The 17,558-nt window shown below is 46.1% G+C and overlaps 1 protein-coding gene across 2 annotated transcripts in view; it reads left to right on the top strand.

Annotated features, from left to right (window-relative positions):
* Window positions 1-17,558, top strand: part of ANKRD6 (ankyrin repeat domain 6) — a 199,810-nt gene that overhangs the window by 169,560 nt on the left and 12,692 nt on the right. For both annotated transcript variants that reach the window (XM_039232168.1, XM_039232167.1), the window contains 8 exons: window positions 1,948-2,046; window positions 6,285-6,383; window positions 8,057-8,155; window positions 10,105-10,203; window positions 11,698-11,775; window positions 15,466-15,570; window positions 16,882-17,016; window positions 17,344-17,529. In XM_039232168.1, coding sequence (XP_039088099.1) covers window positions 1,948-2,046; window positions 6,285-6,383; window positions 8,057-8,155; window positions 10,105-10,203; window positions 11,698-11,775; window positions 15,466-15,570; window positions 16,882-17,016; window positions 17,344-17,529 — 900 coding nt within the window. The remainder of the gene's footprint in view (window positions 1-1,947; window positions 2,047-6,284; window positions 6,384-8,056; window positions 8,156-10,104; window positions 10,204-11,697; window positions 11,776-15,465; window positions 15,571-16,881; window positions 17,017-17,343; window positions 17,530-17,558) is intronic.

Here is a 17,558-nt window from a genome sequence, read left to right as displayed (position 1 = left end):
AATTTTTTTTAAAAAGGAAAGTGAGCAAGTTAATTTATTTAAATAGTATTGGAAGAAAAACAGTAAGCAAAATCAATTCTTTAAGAAATCCCAATGACATATTTTATATTAATCTGTTGCTTTTGAATTGTTAAACAGTCTTAAAACATGGGACTTCAGGGGTGCCCGGGTGGCTCAGTTGGTTGGCAGTACGACTTCAGCTCAGGTCATGATCTCACGGTTTGTGGGTTCAAGCTCTGCGTCAGGCTCTGTGCTGACAGCCAGCTCAGAGGCTGGAGCCTGTCTTCGGATTCTGTGTCTTCCTCTCTCTCTGACCCTCCCCTGCTCATGCTGTCTCTGTCTCTCTCAAAAAATAAATAACATTAAAAAAATTTTTTTTAATTAAGAAAACCACAATTGAACTTCACAATTAGGTGTAGTTCAGCCTCTGCTTACTTTTTAGACAAGTTTTTATTAAACATAATATATATACAGAAAAATGTGCACGTTATAAGCATGCAGCGCTGTGAGTGTTCACTAACAGAGCACATCTATGTGAGCCCCCAGATCGAGAAGCAGATCAGATCAGCACACTGGGAGCCGCTTCAGTAGTGCCCCTGTCCGGTCACTTTTCCTTTTTCTTCCTGTGGTGCCACACACCGCCACGGACCATCTCATTCCCTAGGGCCGCTCCCCTACCATGGCCTTCGAGACCCTAGATTCCCCTTGTGGTGTCAGCACCATTCAGCCTGTCTCATGGTGTGGCCGAATAAAAGCTAAAGCTAGCGCCTGGACATGAGTGGACAGTGCCCTGCGCTCTGACCTGGAACAGCACGGGCGGTCTCTCTACCTCTCCTCTCCGTGCTTCTCTCTCCCTGTAAACCCAGCCCTCAGCCCCACCCCCCACACTTCACTGCACTTAGTATTTCTTTTTTTATAGGAAGTTAACCAAATACCAGCTGTGTTTGTTAATTGGTTTTTGTTTATTTAAAAAATTGTTTTAATGTTTATTTACTTTTGAGAGAGAGAGAGAGACAGAGTATGAGCAAGGGAGGGGCAGAGAGAGAGGGAGACACAGAACCTGAAGCAGGCTCCAGGCTCTGAGCGGTCAGCACAGAGCCTGATACGGGACTTGAACTCACGAACCTCGAGATCATGACCTGAGCCAAAGTCGGATGCTTAAATGACTGAGCCACCCAGGTTCCCCAGCTGGTTTTTATTTAAAAGCCACATGTTGAAGACACTTGTTTATCTTATTTACAAGTCACTGCTTTCTCAGCGCCCACTTGTTTCGGTCCCTGAGACTTTGGATTAAGCTGGGTGAGATTAAATTCGGGAGAAGAAAAAGAAAGGAGGAATCTGTCTACCCGGCCCTTGGGCCCAGAAACTTATGGAGCTGGACTCATTTGCCTGGACTTTTCAGGGTTCTCTCTGGGGCCAGGGGCATAGCAGAGCAGACCCCAAGGAGTGATGGAGGTGGGAAGGAATGAACATCATGCCTGTCGTCTTGATGTTGCTTTCTGTTAAACGTGACCTGTGGGTAAGCCTTTCTCAGCCAGACTTCCCAGGGAGGTTTAAGCCCTAATGCCTGAAGGCATCCATTGTACACATAAATCTAAAATGGTACTTGTTATGTACCATTTCTGGGAGAATGGAGAAACTAGCCACTAAAATCATTTTCTGGGTTCTGGTTCAGATGAGAAGGTTTTTTTCTTCTTTTTAATGTTTATTTCTGAGAGAGAGCGAGAGCACGAGCAGTGGAGGGGCAGAAAGAGAGAGGGAGACACGGAATCTGAAGCCTGAGCCGAAGTCAGATGCTTAACCGACTGAGCCACCCAGGTGCCCTGGCAAGCCTGTTTTGAAAAAGAACCTGTGGCATGGCCTAGAAATACGCTACGATGTACTGATTATAATGAGATAATTTAGGTCTTGGGTAATGTGCTCTCTGTCTCTGTATGTGTTCCTCAGGATGGGAATACGGCCCTACACGAAGCGTCCTGGCACGGTTTTAGCCAGTCAGCCAAACTGCTCGTTAAAGCAGGAGCCAACGTGCTTGCCAAGAACAAGGTGAGGCCCAGCAGGTGCTAGAACTCCTCATTCACAGGTGAGGATGGCTACAGGGTTTTGTCCCTGTGGGAACCTCCTCTCTGAGCAGAGCAAGAGCTCAGGGGAGCATGTGGAGCCCGGCAGGGGAAATGAAAGCTTGGAACTCCATAGTGAACATAATCTCCGTGGTGAGCAAGACAACCTGGAGTGGCTTTGACTTCCTTTGAACTCTCCTGGGGGTCACTGCTTTCCCATTGGTTTATTAGAGTGTCATTAGGCAAGCAGCCCTGTCCTCGTGGAAATAGAGGCCAGTAGCACCTGTTCTCACTCATTTCCTGTCTTCCCTCCTGTCACTCCTCATGTCTTATTCCCCTCCTCCTGTGCTCATTATTACTGAATGCATCCCTGCATTATTTCAGAAGCCTCATAGCACATTGGCCAGCCTGCCTAGCTCCTTCTGCATCCTGCTCCTCCCCTACCCAGAAACCTTCCAGTAAAGCTCCTCAGCCTGGCACTGCCTCAGGCCTCCCTGGAGTGGCCTCAGCCTATGTCTGCACCTCCTCCCTGTGCCTTTGCTAGTATGTGCCTCCTAAGCTATCAGAGTGGGCTCACTATGCCTGTTGCCCGCTCCTTGTGGGGTATCCCGCTCCTCATTCCTGCCTGTAGACCTCCAACTCAGGCTTCCAGGGCCGCGGCCTCTCCCTCCCCAAAGGCCCATCAGGGTATCACCTACAGGGTTCCCTTGGCACTTCACACAGCTTTGTGCCGTCATTTACTCGTTAAATGTTTCTCATGGTTCCCTCATGGGACAGAAGCTTGAATAAAAGAAGCAAGCCATGCATCATGATATTTCCAATAACGCCTGAGTCACTGCCTGGCAGACCGGTGGCTTCTTCACTTCTTCAAGGTGGTACATTGTCTGGAACATGAGTTGTAGGTGGATCCATGTTGTTCATTAGATCCTTGAACTCTGAGAAGTAGGCAGTTCCCAGGTAATGGATAGGGAAGTGTAATCTGGGAGCTAGTAGTCTTAGAACTAAGACACATGACTTGTTTGTGACACAGTCAGGGCCATAAACTATCCTGAATCTGCTCCACCACACTGCCTCCTATCCTATTTGGGGCCCCAGAAGTATTGTGGAAAGCCGAGTCCTCTCTAGATAAAACAGCAGGAGCAAAGATAGATGCCATCCCAGAAGAAAGACTTCTACATTCTCTACCAGCCACAACCTCTGAGGAAGCTTCTAGGAAAGTCCTCTGCCACCCCCAGCTTTATTGAGGTATAACAGGCAAATAAAATTGTAAGATATTTAAAATGTACAAAGTGATGACTTCATATATGTATGCCTTGAGAAAGGATTGCCCCCATTGGGTTCAGACACCCATCACCTCACGTTTACCCTTTAAAATTTTTTTTGATAGAAACATCTAAGTTCTAGTCTTTGTAAATTTCAGCTATACAATAGAGTTTATCAACTATCTTCACTGTGTTGTAACATTAAATCCTTTAGACCTTATTCATCATTTAACTGAAAGTTTGTACTTACCAGCCTCTCCCTGTTTTCCCCACCCTCCCACATCTAAGTGATATCGTACGGTATTTATTTCTCTGTCTGGCTCATTTCATTTAGCATAATGTGCTCCACGTTCATACATGTCGCACATGATAGAATTTCTTTTTTTTAAGGTTGAATAATATTCTGTTATATAAGAAAGGTTCTTCTTACTCAGTGATTAGATCAGCCTCTGTCTGGAAATAAGTTCACATTAGTCAGGATGGGAAAGATGCCTGCTGCATAGATCTACTTAGGTCATATTTTCTAACTGTCAGTTTCTGAGGTGTAATGCATATACAATAAAGTTCATCTGTCTGAGCTATACTACTGTAGAATTTTGACAAATGTATATAGTTGAGTAACCACCACCACAATCAGGGTGTAGAATATTTCCAACACCCCAAAGACTTCCTTTGTGCCCCTTGGTGGCAGTGTTCCCATGCATCACCCCCAGCTCCTGGCAACCACCAATCTGTTCTGCCTTCCCCAGAATGTCATACAAATGGAATCAGACAGTATGGAGCATTTTGTGTCTGACTTCTGTAAGTCACTGTGACTTCCTTCAGTTAGGTTAATATTCTTGAGATCCCTCCATGTTGTTACACGTGTGATTAATTCATTCCTTTAAAAAAATTTTTTTTAATGTTTATATTTTGAGAGAGAGAGAGAGAGACAGTGTCGGTGGGGGAGGGGCAGAGAGAGACAGAGACAGAGACAGACAGAATACGAAGGAGGCTCCAGGCTGTCAGCACAGAGCCTGACGCAGGACTTAAACTTACGAACCGCAACATGACCTGAGCCAAAGTCACTTAACTGACTGAGCCACTCAGGCACCCCTAATTCATTCCTTTTTATTGCTAGTAATATTCCAGTGTATGAACATACTATAATTTGTTTATGCTAACCCATGGTTTTTAATTTTCTTGATCCAAATGTTTTTTGGCATAATTAATTATTTTCTTATTAGCAAAGCAGTTAGGTAGATAGTTCCAGAACCACCAGATTTCTTTCATTTCACTCATTTATTCAACACAGTTAATAACTCCCATGAAGCCAACAGCTTTGAGACAAATTACTCCCTGTGCTGTAAGAATCACACCAAGCCAGGCATCGAGCCCTTTCACAGGGAACGACTGGTTTAAAATGTGGGCAGGTCCTTTGTTTTTGAGAGGTGGACTAGCAGTGGCTCTCTACCTGGCTGTGCTTTAAAATCTCTTGGGAAATTTTGAACCGAAAAAAAAGAGGGGGTCACCTGATGACGAGGCCTAGGGTAATGAATGGGCTGTCCCAGTTTTCCCTGGACTGAGGGGTTTCCTGGAATTTGGGACTTAGTGCCAAAACCTGAACTTCCCAGGTCCACCCCCAGGCCAAGTAGATCAGAGCCCCTGGAAAGGTTGCAGCTGAGCACTGGTAGTTTTAAAAGCTCCCCCAAGTGACTCCAAGGTGCAGCCGAAGGTTGATAACCACTGAATTCACTAACCCTCAGGCTCATAACCGCCAGGTTCCTGGAGGGAGCAGTGAGGAAGAAAGGTTCTACCAGGCTACTTAGAGCTAAGGGTATGAGAGGGGAGGTAAGTGAACCAGTGATACAGTTTTGTCGCGCGCGCGCGTGTGTGTGTGTGTGTGTGTGTGTTAGTAAAACTCATTCCTGTTTTCAAGAGGTGAGAAGCAGAACATTCGTGTGTCCAAACACACTGTATGATCCAGATCCTGGGTGAGGCAAAGCTGTAAACAGGCAGTGAAATAGCTTTGAGCCCACACAGTTGCAGACCTGACCCAGCATTTTAGTTTAGCAGAACAATTGCCGAGCTTATAGATTTAACCTCCCGTATGCGCCTAGGCTCTCAGACTAACACTGACTCTCCTCTTGTGCTGCCTGCTTTTCTTGTTACTTTTCTTTATCAACAGCTTTGCAGGCACTGTTGGGCATGGTTTTAAAAAGTTTTGTTCATGTCGTGAATTCTTTTTGTAAGATTACTGTGAACATTATTCTGACCCTTGGCTGTTACTTAGACCTGGCATATTGAAGATAGAGTCCAACAAGCTAGAGGGTTTCTATCTGGTAAGTGATGGATATAATTGTATTTCCTGCTATGTGGGTACCTTGTCCATAGTTCAAATTTTTATGTTTCAAGGAGAATTCAAGAGTGGATGATTTTCAAGACACTTACAAGTTGAACCTCCATTATCTGCACTTTCAGGAAGCAGCCTGTTTTGCCTTTACTCCAGGGGTTTATTGTAGCCATAGCTGTTATCTGTGTTGGCCAGGAAGGATGCAAGCCTCTCCAAAAAGAGTGTAACGCGGTGCGTGTGCACAGCATTTTACCATTAAGTAAATACTCTCCTAGGCCTTCTGAATTAATCCTCAGCCTCAGGACGTAGGGCTCACACTCCATTTTACAGGTAAGGAATTCAAGACTGAGAATAGGTAAGAGCCTTGACCAGTGACTTTCAACTAGTAAGTTGTAGAGCCGGGACTTGGAACCAAGGTTTTGTGACAGATGTGACTCTTGCGCCTGTTTGGATTCCACATTAAATGTTCTTGCCACCGAAACACCTCTGCTGGGGTCACTAGTCCGGAAGCAGAGAATGTGAGCATTGACTCTTTCCCGGAAGCGTCACCCCTCTGCAAAGCCTGCCCGGCGCAGGTCTGCCGAGAAGCTTGTTGCTAACGTGTCCTCCCTTCTCTTGCCTCTCTCCAAGGCGGGGAACACGGCTCTGCACCTGGCCTGCCAGAACAGCCACTCCCAGAGCACACGCGTCCTCCTGCTGGGCGGGTCCCGAGCCGACCTCAAAAATAACGTGGGTGAACACCACCGGCTTCTCTCGTGCCCTCTTGTGTCACCTAGGAAAATAACTCTGAAAGCATACTTGAGTGTTACCATCTGGAAAATGAAAATGTGAAAAGTGTTGGGGACTATCTGTATTTTTTTTTTTTTTTTGCTATGTCCTAAGGGGTCCTCTAGGGGTGGCAGAGGCATCAAGACTCAAGCACTGCTTTTCTCCCCTCCTTTTCCCCTCGCTCCTCAGCCTGGGTTTGTTTTAACATTTCTCCCAGCGTGTGCTGGCAAATGAACGTAGGAAACCTCTGCCCACATACTGTTGTACAGTTAGCAAAACTCCGATATTGTCTGATGCTCCATGGCCAGTACCTACGAATAGATTAGTGAGGCACCCTTGAGATGAGCCAATGGGTCAGTAATTTAGAGGATGCTTGACTTTCAGGGTCACACGGGTATGCCTCCTCCCTCTAAAGAAAGCAGCTGTGTTTCCTTCGTAAGTCCCATGCCTCAGCCTCTCAACTAGAGATTGAGGCTTTTCTCAAAATAAATTAAATAAAAATAAAAATTTTAAATAGGCCTTAGTTGAGGTCTCCCTGAGGGCAGACTCCTCTATAGTGGGTCTCAGAATGCCCTAAACCTTGGCTTTGAGCTTGGCTCCTTTAAAAAAAATTTTTTTTAATAAAAACAATACATTTTTATTTTTTGAGAGACAAAGTGTAAGCAGGAGAGGGGCAGAGAGAGAAGGAGACACAGAATCTGAAACAGGCTCCAGACTCTGAGCTGTCAGCACGGAACCCGATACGAGGCTTGAACCCACGAATGCGAGATCATGACCTGAGCCAAAGTCGGACGTTCACCCGACTGAGCCACCTAGGCTCCCCACACATGGCCCCCTGTTAATCCAGGGGAGAAGGTTAGGCTGAGTGGTCGTCATCTCCAGACAAAGTTAGAATGAAAACCTCAAGAAAACACTGCAGAATGTCATGACTTTGTCTCCCGTTTTGGTCTCTGGGAGCAGCTTAGCCTGTGACCACTAAGGAAGATCTTGATCCTGAGTTTTTCTGAATGTGCTGTTTTATGCCCAGTGATTGCTTCCTCATCAGCTCCCCAGACTACTCTGCCCCATATGAGATATTGGAGTCCTGCTAAAATGGGATACAGCTCAAATTTTTTTTAGAACACTCGTGATCTTAAAGTCTGACAGCCCTCCCTGCGGCCCCGTCCTTTGAGCCATGATGAACCCATGATGGAAAAGGGTTCATTTCCAAGTGATGCTGTTGGTCTTTTTTTTTTTTTTTTTTAATTTTTTCTTTAATTTGCTGTTGGTATTAATTGGGTATACTCCAGAGCTTTGGGGCTGCAGGAGAGGGTATGGTCAGTGGATTCTTATCAAGTGCTGGGTAAGTAGAGCCTGCCTTAGCTCTTGTGACAGCCTCATGGGGCCAGGCACCCAGTGTATGAAACCTGAAAGCAGAGAGTCTGCACGGCAGAAAGTGGGCGGGGCTGCGGACAGCATGAAATTGTGAGTCTTGGAGTAGAGTAGAGTGTCTCCGGTAAAGGGAATTATTCCAATTCAGGATGATAACCTCTAAAGAACATATGCTAGTCTGCCAGGTTTTTTTAATGATTTTTTTTTTTTTTTACTTTTTGTAACTGCTCAGATTATGCTCAGAGTTTGATTTCTGTCCGCAGGCAGGCGATACCTGTTTGCACGTTGCCGCACGCTATAATCACTTGTCCATCATTAAGCTCCTCCTCAGTGCTTTCTGTTCTGTCCATGAAAAGAACCAGGTCAGTGCATGTGTCTTCCCCATGGCCGCCAGGCCCCATTCCCACAAGGCTGACAGGTGTGTTAGCACAGATGAGGGTAGAGGCTGCCGGGAGCCTCTTCCGGTCTGCGACTGGGCCAATGCTGGCCTTTGCCTGGGTGTTCCACCAAGTACCTGTGGCCCTGCCTTATCTGGTCTCCTGGAGGGAAGAGAGCCTGCTCTTATTCCAGTGCGTATCCCCACATTTGCATATTAAACATTTTCTAAAGATCTTGGGGCAGGTTTTGCTTTAAATGCTTTTACAAAGGAAAATCCACAAAGAAGACTGTGGCTTAGTAAATAAGCAAGGGAATTAAAAATTCTGTTCCTTGCCCTGCCACTTTGAGTGGATGAAGTCTCTGGTCTCTGTAAAATTGGGTGTGTGGTCTGTATCTGTCCATATAGTGGGGGTGTGCAATAAAGCTGTGATTATTACAGTGTTCCATGGAAATGTGTGTGATTTTCAGTAGTTTAGATTTTTTTAATGTGTTGGTACTTTTTGATTTAAAGCTAAACAATACATGGTTTGGCTTTTCTGCATTTGGGTACATATATCTGAAGTTTTATTCAGGTTAACCGTGCCCCGTAACAGCAGTTTCTGATCCCGGCTGCATGGAAGAATCAACAAGGCAATTATAAATACCATTCCTGAATTCTACCCCAGTTTAAGTGACCAGAATCCAAGTAATAGGATTTTTAGAAAGCTCCTGACCTGTGTGTGCAGTCAGGATTGAGAACCACTGACCTACCTAAATAACTACATCCTGTCATTCTGCAGCCTCCCAGCGGGGTCTAGTCCATCAGATTACCTGTACCCAGTCCCCACTAACCAGTGCTTCTGCACCTTGGCAGGATGTTTCAGTCACCTGGGAGCTTTAAAAATCACCATGTCCAACCTCCACTTGAGAACAATTTAATCAGCATGGGGGCCGAGACCCAGGCATCAGTAGTTCTTAAAAGCTCCTCGGTTGATTCCAGTGTGCAGCCAGGATTAGAAACCACTGCCACAGAGCAGCCCCCTGTACACACAGCTAAGTGACTCAGCAATGAACCAAATCTCTCCCTGGCTACTCTCTGGGGAAGAGGGCCATGGGATAGCAGCGTTTTCATGCTGCCCAGGAAGACAAGTTATCCAGAGCTTGACTTGATCACCCAAATTGAGAGAATGGATTATTTCACATCTGTCTCGGCCTGGTTTATTCATAGTCTTCTGCTTGGGGCAACACCAGCTTTTACATGTGGAATTGGCCCATCAAGCTACATGTGTCCATAGCCCCCTTTCATGGTTGATTGTCTGAACTTTTTTTTATATAAAGAAAATCTGAACTTTATTATAGACTTTATTTGGTAAGAGGTTGAAAACAGCTGGTCTTAAGTGAACACTGATTTTTTTCAGTGACTCCACCCAAATGAAGACTCCCTGAGCCTGCAAAGTGATTCGTAGTGGGCCCTTCACATTCCCACAGGTGCTGCAGGGCTGGGATCCTCCCCCAGGGCTCGTAGGAGGAACCACTTTCACAGCCGCTACTCATTCTAGCACTCAGAAACCAGGGTGCCCTCTGCCTGGGCCGATGGACATGGTACAGAGCTCTGTTATGGCTAGCCTGCTGGCCCCTGGCTATTTGCACACCATCCTGCCTTGGTGTACAGCTTCGGGTTTATGGTCTCAACAATCCCAAGCCAACATTACGTTGCCCCCTGTCCTTTCCTGTGATTTCTACTATCAGTCAGAAAGAAATGGGGTCTTTGTACATAGGTCATTTTAAAGAGCTCTCTTTAAAGAGAACCACACAATGCTTGAGCAAAGGGTCCCTTATCAGTCTAAGGCAAATCCCAATTTGAAAGCTACCACCAGGCCATGGGATGAAAAGCCAGAAGGCTGTGAGCCATGATCAGATGGAGTTTAGCTGCCTTTCTTCTGATTAATTTCAGGCTGGAGACACAGCACTTCATGTTGCTGCTGCCCTAAATCACAAGAAGGTGGTTAAAATCTTACTGGAAGCTGGAGCAGATGGAACCATTGTTAATAATGTAAGTTAAGCTGCAACAATGTTTCTAAAAATCATTCCCATCCCTTTCTAGAACAGAGCATGCTGTTACTTACCTCCCTTCCTACAGGGCACACAGCCTCCCAGAGACTTACTTTATAAGCACTTAGAAGTCAGCTAACGTGGGGGCGCCTGGGTGGCTTAGTCGGTTAAGCGTCCGACTTTCACTTAGATCATGATCTCGCGGTTTGTGGGTTCGAGCCCCGCGTCGGGCTCTGTGCTGACTGCGAGCCTGGAGCCTATTTCCGGAGTCTGTATCTCTCCCTCTCTCTCTGACCCTCCCCTGCTCACGCTGTCCCTCTCTCTCTCTCTTTCTCTCCTAGAAATAAACAAAAATATTAAAAAAAAAAAAAAAGTCGGCTAATGTGGAGGACCCCAGAGGTCGACTTGAGGGAACCCTTACTCATAGAAGCTCCATGAGTTGATGAGCCCTACAGGGTCATCTTTAAACTCCTAGTTCAAGTCCTGGCAGGAAGTGGAAGGTTAGAGGTGTCTAAGTAAACTGACAAGTGGATATTACTGAAAGTGAGTTCCTGCCCTATTGTAAGCAGATAGCTTCCTTAGAAAAGCGGCCACGTGACCATCAGATTAATCATCCTCAAAACTCTTAACTCCTTTGTCTGCAAAATCACCTTACTCCTTCCTTCTTTCTCTCCATATCTTACCCCACCATTGTTCCCCTTTTCTCCTAGGTCCTATGGCAGGCACCAGCTCAGGCACCCTTTCTTCCTTAAGGTTGACCTGTGGTCTCTGCCCTCCTGAGGTAGCACAGACAGACTGAGAGAGGCTGGGGGTGGAACAGTCGTGTGGAAAGTCCCCGCCTTCCTCCTCTTCCTCCTCCTCACAGCGCTCGTACCTGTTCTGGGTGGTGCACCATCGTACCTGTCCTGTGACTCCTTTCCCTTCTTTTGAATCCCAATGTTACCAACTCCTACTTCCTGGCTTCGTCTTCGGAGAACCTCCCTGATGGCCATAGCTACCTAATTGTTTCTCAGAGTCCAGGTCCTGAGACTGTGACTCTGCCCTGATCTGCCCTTCTAAGTGTCTTCACCACTGTTCTCCAGGGAAAGTTCATTGCTTGGCTGGATTTTATGATCCTTGGTGTTTCTTCAATTAAGCCTTCCAGTTTGACCCTGATTTTTACATTCTCTCCTCTCTCTTCCAGGAAGCATTCCTTAGTGGCCAGGTACTCCAGAGCTTTGCTTCCCAGAGCACTTCCTGTTCATGGGTCAGCACTTCCCCTCTGTTGCTGTGTGTTAGTAATCATTGTGCCCTCAGGTGTGACTTGGCTCCCTCATCAAATGGGTTGAGGCCCAGAGCGGGGCCGGGTCTTCTATGTGGCTGTATTTTGTTGGGCACGTGTAGGTGCTGGTGTGACTAAGCGCAGAATTGCTATCCTAGTTGGGCTGGGTGTGTGCAGGGTTGATATCTCTTACTCACTTGTCCCCCCCCCCCCCCCCACTTTGCCTTTCCTTAGGCAGGCCAGACTCCATTGGAGACTGCCCGCTACCACAATAATCCAGAAGTTGCTCTTCTCCTCACTAAAGCTCCCCAGGTAGGATTGATTGCATTTTCCATTATATGGGTTATGTGGGGCTACAAAGTTGTTGGGATTCTCTGGCTATCTACTAAAGCCAAATCAAACTAACTTAAATAGGAAACTGATGGGCTCACAACCAGGCAGTGGAAAATGTAGGAATCCATGTGGGCCTCTAAGATAACCAGAACCAGAGACTTCAAGTGCAGCAGGCTTGTCTTCATACGTGGGCATCATTTCTTCCCTGTGGCTGGATCATTGTCATTACCAGCTTTGTGGACCATAACTCCCCAAGTTCTCCAGGAAGAAGTTCTGGTTGCAGAAGAGGATCATGATTGGCAAGCTTGGGGCAAATGGCCTGAATGAGCAGGGCAGGCACTTTAGGAAGATAGCTGCCTCCACCTGACTATATGGTTAGAGGCGGAGCCTTTTCTAGAGAAAGGTGGGAGGAAGGGATCTAGTCTGGGCAAACAAAGCACTACATATCCATTAGACACAAGTATAATACAGCTTTTCTTTTTTTATTGAATAATGGTATTTTGGCTATTTAAGTTAAAAAAATTGATATCATTTGAGTTGAGATTGAAATCCTCTAAGTAACAAATTTAATAATGTATAAGCTATTCATCATTTCAGTGCCCTGAAATAACTGTTTTTGTTCATATTACCTTTCAGACGCATGATTTTTATAATGTGCGTACAATATACATGCCCTTTTGTTTGCTGCCCTTTATCCTAACTATAATAGAAGAATGCTCTGTAGCTCTCAAAATTATTCATCATCATGGAAGCCAGTATGCTTTTTTTGTTGCTGTCCAATGTTTTGTTAACCCAAATGTCCAACATTAAGGAAATGTTTTGTTTCCCCATTCGAGCTACTCTGTATTACATTACAGTGGAAACTGATTCATTTTCTACCTTATTCTGACTAATGTTGTGAGAAGATAGTCTTGGAGAGCCAGAGGAAGATTCCAGGTTCCAGCCTGCTGCATCAGAGCCTAATTCCAGTCAACCTAAGGGTCCGAATGGCCTTTATGTCATTTAAGTTTTAAAAACCTACTGATATAACTAGCAGTTTGTGGACGTGATGAAGATTTTTGTCTTTTGAAAACTGGTCACCCGTTCCATGTGGAGTTGGTGCTTCTCAGTGGTGTCTGGACGTCCTTGGAGCCCCTGACAGACACAAGTCAGGTGGTCCTTTGGAAAAAGTTTCCACCTCTTTCCAACTATTTGCAAACAAATCATTATTGGAATTGCATCCATGAATACTGATAGCAAATGGCTGGTCAAAAATCAAAAAGTACAGGATGCTATAATAAATGTCAGAATTTATCTGTTAACATCTGACATTTCAGTACTGGCAGTTTGGACAGCTGGCTGCGTCCTTGGCCATGTAAAGATCATGAAATTTTGTGGGGTACAGACTTAGGGCCTTTAACCCCCACCCTCGTCCTTTGTCTCCAGAACTCAAGGATCTGAGTTCTTAAGGAAAAAGACTTATCATGAACCATTTTCCTATGTGGTTCTCCTTCACTTTTTCCATTTAAAATATTACTTCAGTTTTTTCATGCCAATTTGAATAGCAAATAGGATGACGTTTTATGGAAATATTTTACATGATTGTACATGCTAAACCCTATTCTCAATATGAACAAGGAACTTTGAAATACGCATAAAATTGTATATATGCTGTTCTTCAGAAGTTACAGAACTAGCTCTCCTCTTTGTGTGAAACAGGAAATTCCTTTGCCTTGGCACCTTAGTGGACCCTGGATTTGAATGGCTCACAGCAGTACTAAGAGGTTACTTCTTTCTAAAGATCCATATTCCCTGATTTCGGTGAACTGGAAAAGATTGATGGTGTTCCATTTGGTAGAAGATACGGTTGGCTGAGAAAGGCTGTAAGCCATGCAAAGTTATTTTCACTGACTAATAACCTGGTCTATGGAGGGACTTATCCTGGTGATTTGGGTGACCTCTGAGTATCTCTTCTCATTTTAGATTGATATGGTTCACAAATGGTTCTGAAAGTGAATTTGGGGTTGATGCTGGGGCTGTATCCTGTTCTAAGAGTCCATAAACTGAATGAGTGATGGGCATCGTCCCTTCTTTTCAATAGACTTGACTTCCTAATGAGTCTGAATTTACTTTTAGAAATGGTTCTTAGACCTTTTGATCTGGGGACATTTAATGTTCTAGAGGCCCATTAAGAGCTGTGTGTGAGTTATCTCTATTAATAGTTACCACATTTGAACTTTGAGAAATGTTAAAGATGTTTAAGTTTATTTTGTGGTAACAAAAAGCATTGTTATGAAAAATAACTTTCTAAACAAAAGTTATGTGAGATGAGGAAGTAGCATTGTTTTACATTTTTGCAAATCTCCTTATTACGGTACTGAAAAGATGAGAGGGCGCCCCTCTACTTCTGCATGTGGGCCACTGGTGTATCATGTGCAGATTCTGGTAAATACTACCTTACACTCAGAGGGGAAAAAGCCAATGGACGCGGGGTTCCCTGGACACTTTCAGAGCTGTTGGCTTAGGGGAGGAGAATACAACTTAAAAATCTTGTTTAGCCACAGGCAGACGTTGTCAGGAATTCTCCACTTAGGTTGTACCCGCTGTCCATAGAGGTTCTTCTTGTCCTAGGATTATTGTCACTTGAATTTAATGAACACATGAAAGATGAACATTTAGATGAAAGCACTGTCCTGAACTTCAGAGAACCCTTCTCTATCCTAGACCAGTGAAAACCTTAAAATGTTTTCTTGCAGAAAAATTAGGAGACCTTGAAGTGTTTTCCCTTTCTGAGACTCCTTAGTGAAAGGAGGTGACCCTGAAGCTGGGAGTCAGGGGCCACAGGTTGAAGGCTTCTGCCAGCTCAAAGATCTGTACTCTGGTTAACCTTCCTCTGGCCAATTAAGCAACTCTAGGGATCAAGGCAGGAGGGAAGTACCTAACAGTGACTGAAGGTCCAGGTATGCCAGCCACCTGCTTTGTCTTGGTGAGTCACATAACTCCCTGTATTTGCAGAATACAGAAGGCGCATATAACTTGCCAGAGGATCCTACAGCTAGCTGCTGCCCAGTTCCAGAATCGGGCTACTGGACCCCATGTCTACTTGCCTGTGTCTGTTCTGCCTTCCTGCACACTCGGGCAGGCCACGTGCTTCCTTTTGGGGAAAAGATTCCTGTCCTGTGGTTGGTACCATGGTTCACAGATGTACCTAAAAATGACTTAAATACAGTTTGGCCAAGAGAAAATATGATGGGATAGTTCAGGTCCAGTGTGTACCAAGATAGGGAGACCCTGCCTGGCGTGGGGCCACCGTGTTGTGCGAATCCAGGGGATGCCATTCCTATCATCGTCTGTGAATGGTGCTCCCTGGAGTTAGGCAGTGAACAGCCTGCACACCCACACCCCCATATGGTGACCATGGTCTGGCATGCAAATGCCCGTTGTTGTCCTAGACCGTAAGCTTCTTGAGATCAGGGATCATGTCCTGCTTCTCTCTGGGCTCTTGTAGAGCCGAGCACAAGACCTAGGCGGCCTAGCAGGCAGGCAGAGGTGCGCGTTTGATGTGAATGCTTGGTCTCTTCCACTAGGCTGCAAGTTCCACTAGATCAGAGCACCAGATCCAAGGACAATTCTGTCACGCTGACGCTGTGCACACCAGTGGTTTGTAACCATGCCTCTTGCCTCCTTCAGGTCTTGCGCTTCAGTCGTGGGCGAAGCCTGAGGAAAAAGAGAGAGAGGCTCAAGGAAGAGAGGAGAGCTCAGTCTGTGCCAAGAGATGAGGTGGCACAAAGCAAGGTGGGGGGTAGCTCTCCCGCCCCTCCCAAACTTCACCCCTTACAGAGGGTGGGAAGCGATCTGGCCGTTCTTCTGGGTTCATCTGGCAGCTGCCGTGCTCTCCTCTGTCTCTCCTTTCCACTGGTTCTTCAAACTGTTGTCTGTGTTTCCCGTTTCACTTCGTGTCCTCCATTCTTCTAGGATTTCAGATCGTGTGCCTGTGTTGCCAGTCTTTCGCAGCACCGTTGTCTGGGTCGATTTTCCCCATGTATCTGTGGCCTCATCGCTACCATGTGGACAGCACCGCCTCTGACGCTGTGCCCTAAATGGTATAGGGCAGTGGTTTTCAAAATGTAGTGTTCACTCAGCCATCTTGGGACCTTGTTAGAAATGCAGAATTTGAGGCGCCCCCTCAGACCCACTGGATCAGAAACTCTGGGAGGGGGCCCAGGAGTCTGTTAGAACAGGCCCTGCAGATGATTGTGATGTGGACTCACGTTTGACAGCCACTAGCCTAGGTTGCTTCTTCTCTTCCCACTTGGGGAAAGGATTGAGGCTGCGCTAGCCCCTGTGTTTCCTCTGTTACGAATTTCGAAAAAGATGCCCCTTGGGCAGCCCAGCCCTGCTCCGGGCGTCAAAGGCAAAGAGAGCCCAAGCCAGATTTCAACTCTCTCAGCTAGGTGCCCTTGGGCAGTGAACAGCTTGCACAACTGGAATGAACCATGCCTTTCAGCTCTCCCGTGAGGAAAAAGACTAGGATATAAAGACAATTTTGGCACATAAAATTTTATACCAAGTGCTCATTGTTCTATTTCAAAATCCTCTTAACAGTTTCTAGGGTTAAGGCATTGTAACTCTGATTAAGTTCCTGTGGGCGAATTGTACATATTTGTAAAAGTTCTTATAAGGGCTAGAAATGTGATGTTTTCATTTCAGAGGGTTCTCCTACTCCATTATGAATTGTGAGGTCCAGGTTCAAAGAATAAGTGGGGATTTTTTTGTTGTTGCTGTGATTGAAATGCAAAAAATTAAAAACTCTCTAATGCTGAGGTGTTTGTGGTAGCTTCCTGAAGCTCTAGGATACAGAATTAGACCCAAGACTCTTGTTTACTTCGGCACCTAATGAAGTAAAAGCCAAATATTCAACTGACTGGGAAAGTCCTACATGTTCAGTTTAGACCAGCAAGCAGTGTTCCCTCTTTGTCATTGGCTAAGGTTCCCGTGGGTCCTTTGGTGGATGCAGTCTTACAAAGAGAATTTTACACCATTACAGAAGAAGGTGGAGGGGGCAATTAGAACTGGTTTCTGGCACTTCTTTTTCCCCCTCTGTAGGGAAGTGTCTCTGCAGGAGACACCCCCAGCAGTGAACAGGCTGCACCCAGAAAAGAAGAGGCCAGAGAAGATGTCCTGTCCGCCTCCCCAGAGCCCAGGGCAAAGGACAACAGGCAGAGAAAGTCAAGGCCCAAGGTCAGGAGGCACGTGAAGGCAGCCAAGGGGGGGCTGGGAGGCAGTTTGGCAGAGGGCCCTGGGATCACGCCATGTCCAGCAGCTAAAATGCCACTTGACTTCGCTTGCCGGTTTGGAGCCAGAGCACAGAAATTAAATCTGGGTACTTCAAACCCAAGGTTAATGTGCTGATCTATTTCTTTGGATATGCAGTGCTTACGGTGGAGTGCCGTGAGATCAAGCAAGGCAGGCTCTTTGACCAAACGAGGGTGAGAACGGGAGCTCTCGGCTAGGTCGGTCTTGCAGATGTCACAGTGCTCAGGGGTATTGTCGCTTCCTCTCCCACAGGTGTCAGCATTTTCTGACCCCACTCCACCGGCAGACCAACAGCCTGGACACCAGAAGAACTTGCATGCTCACAGTCACCCTAAAAAGAGGCCCAGGCACCGATGCTCACCGCCACCCCCTCCCCATGAGTTCAGGGCGTACCAGCTCTACACGCTGTACCGGGGCAAGGACGGGAAGGTGATGCAGGTACTTCATGAGCCCTGTCTGGTCGTAGG

This window comes from Hyaena hyaena, unplaced genomic scaffold, assembly GCF_003009895.1.
Source record: "Hyaena hyaena isolate Hyena2069 unplaced genomic scaffold, ASM300989v1 scaffold_66, whole genome shotgun sequence".
Lineage (NCBI taxonomy): Eukaryota > Metazoa > Chordata > Mammalia > Carnivora > Hyaenidae > Hyaena > Hyaena hyaena.
This window is presented reverse-complemented; position numbering and strand designations above follow the sequence as displayed.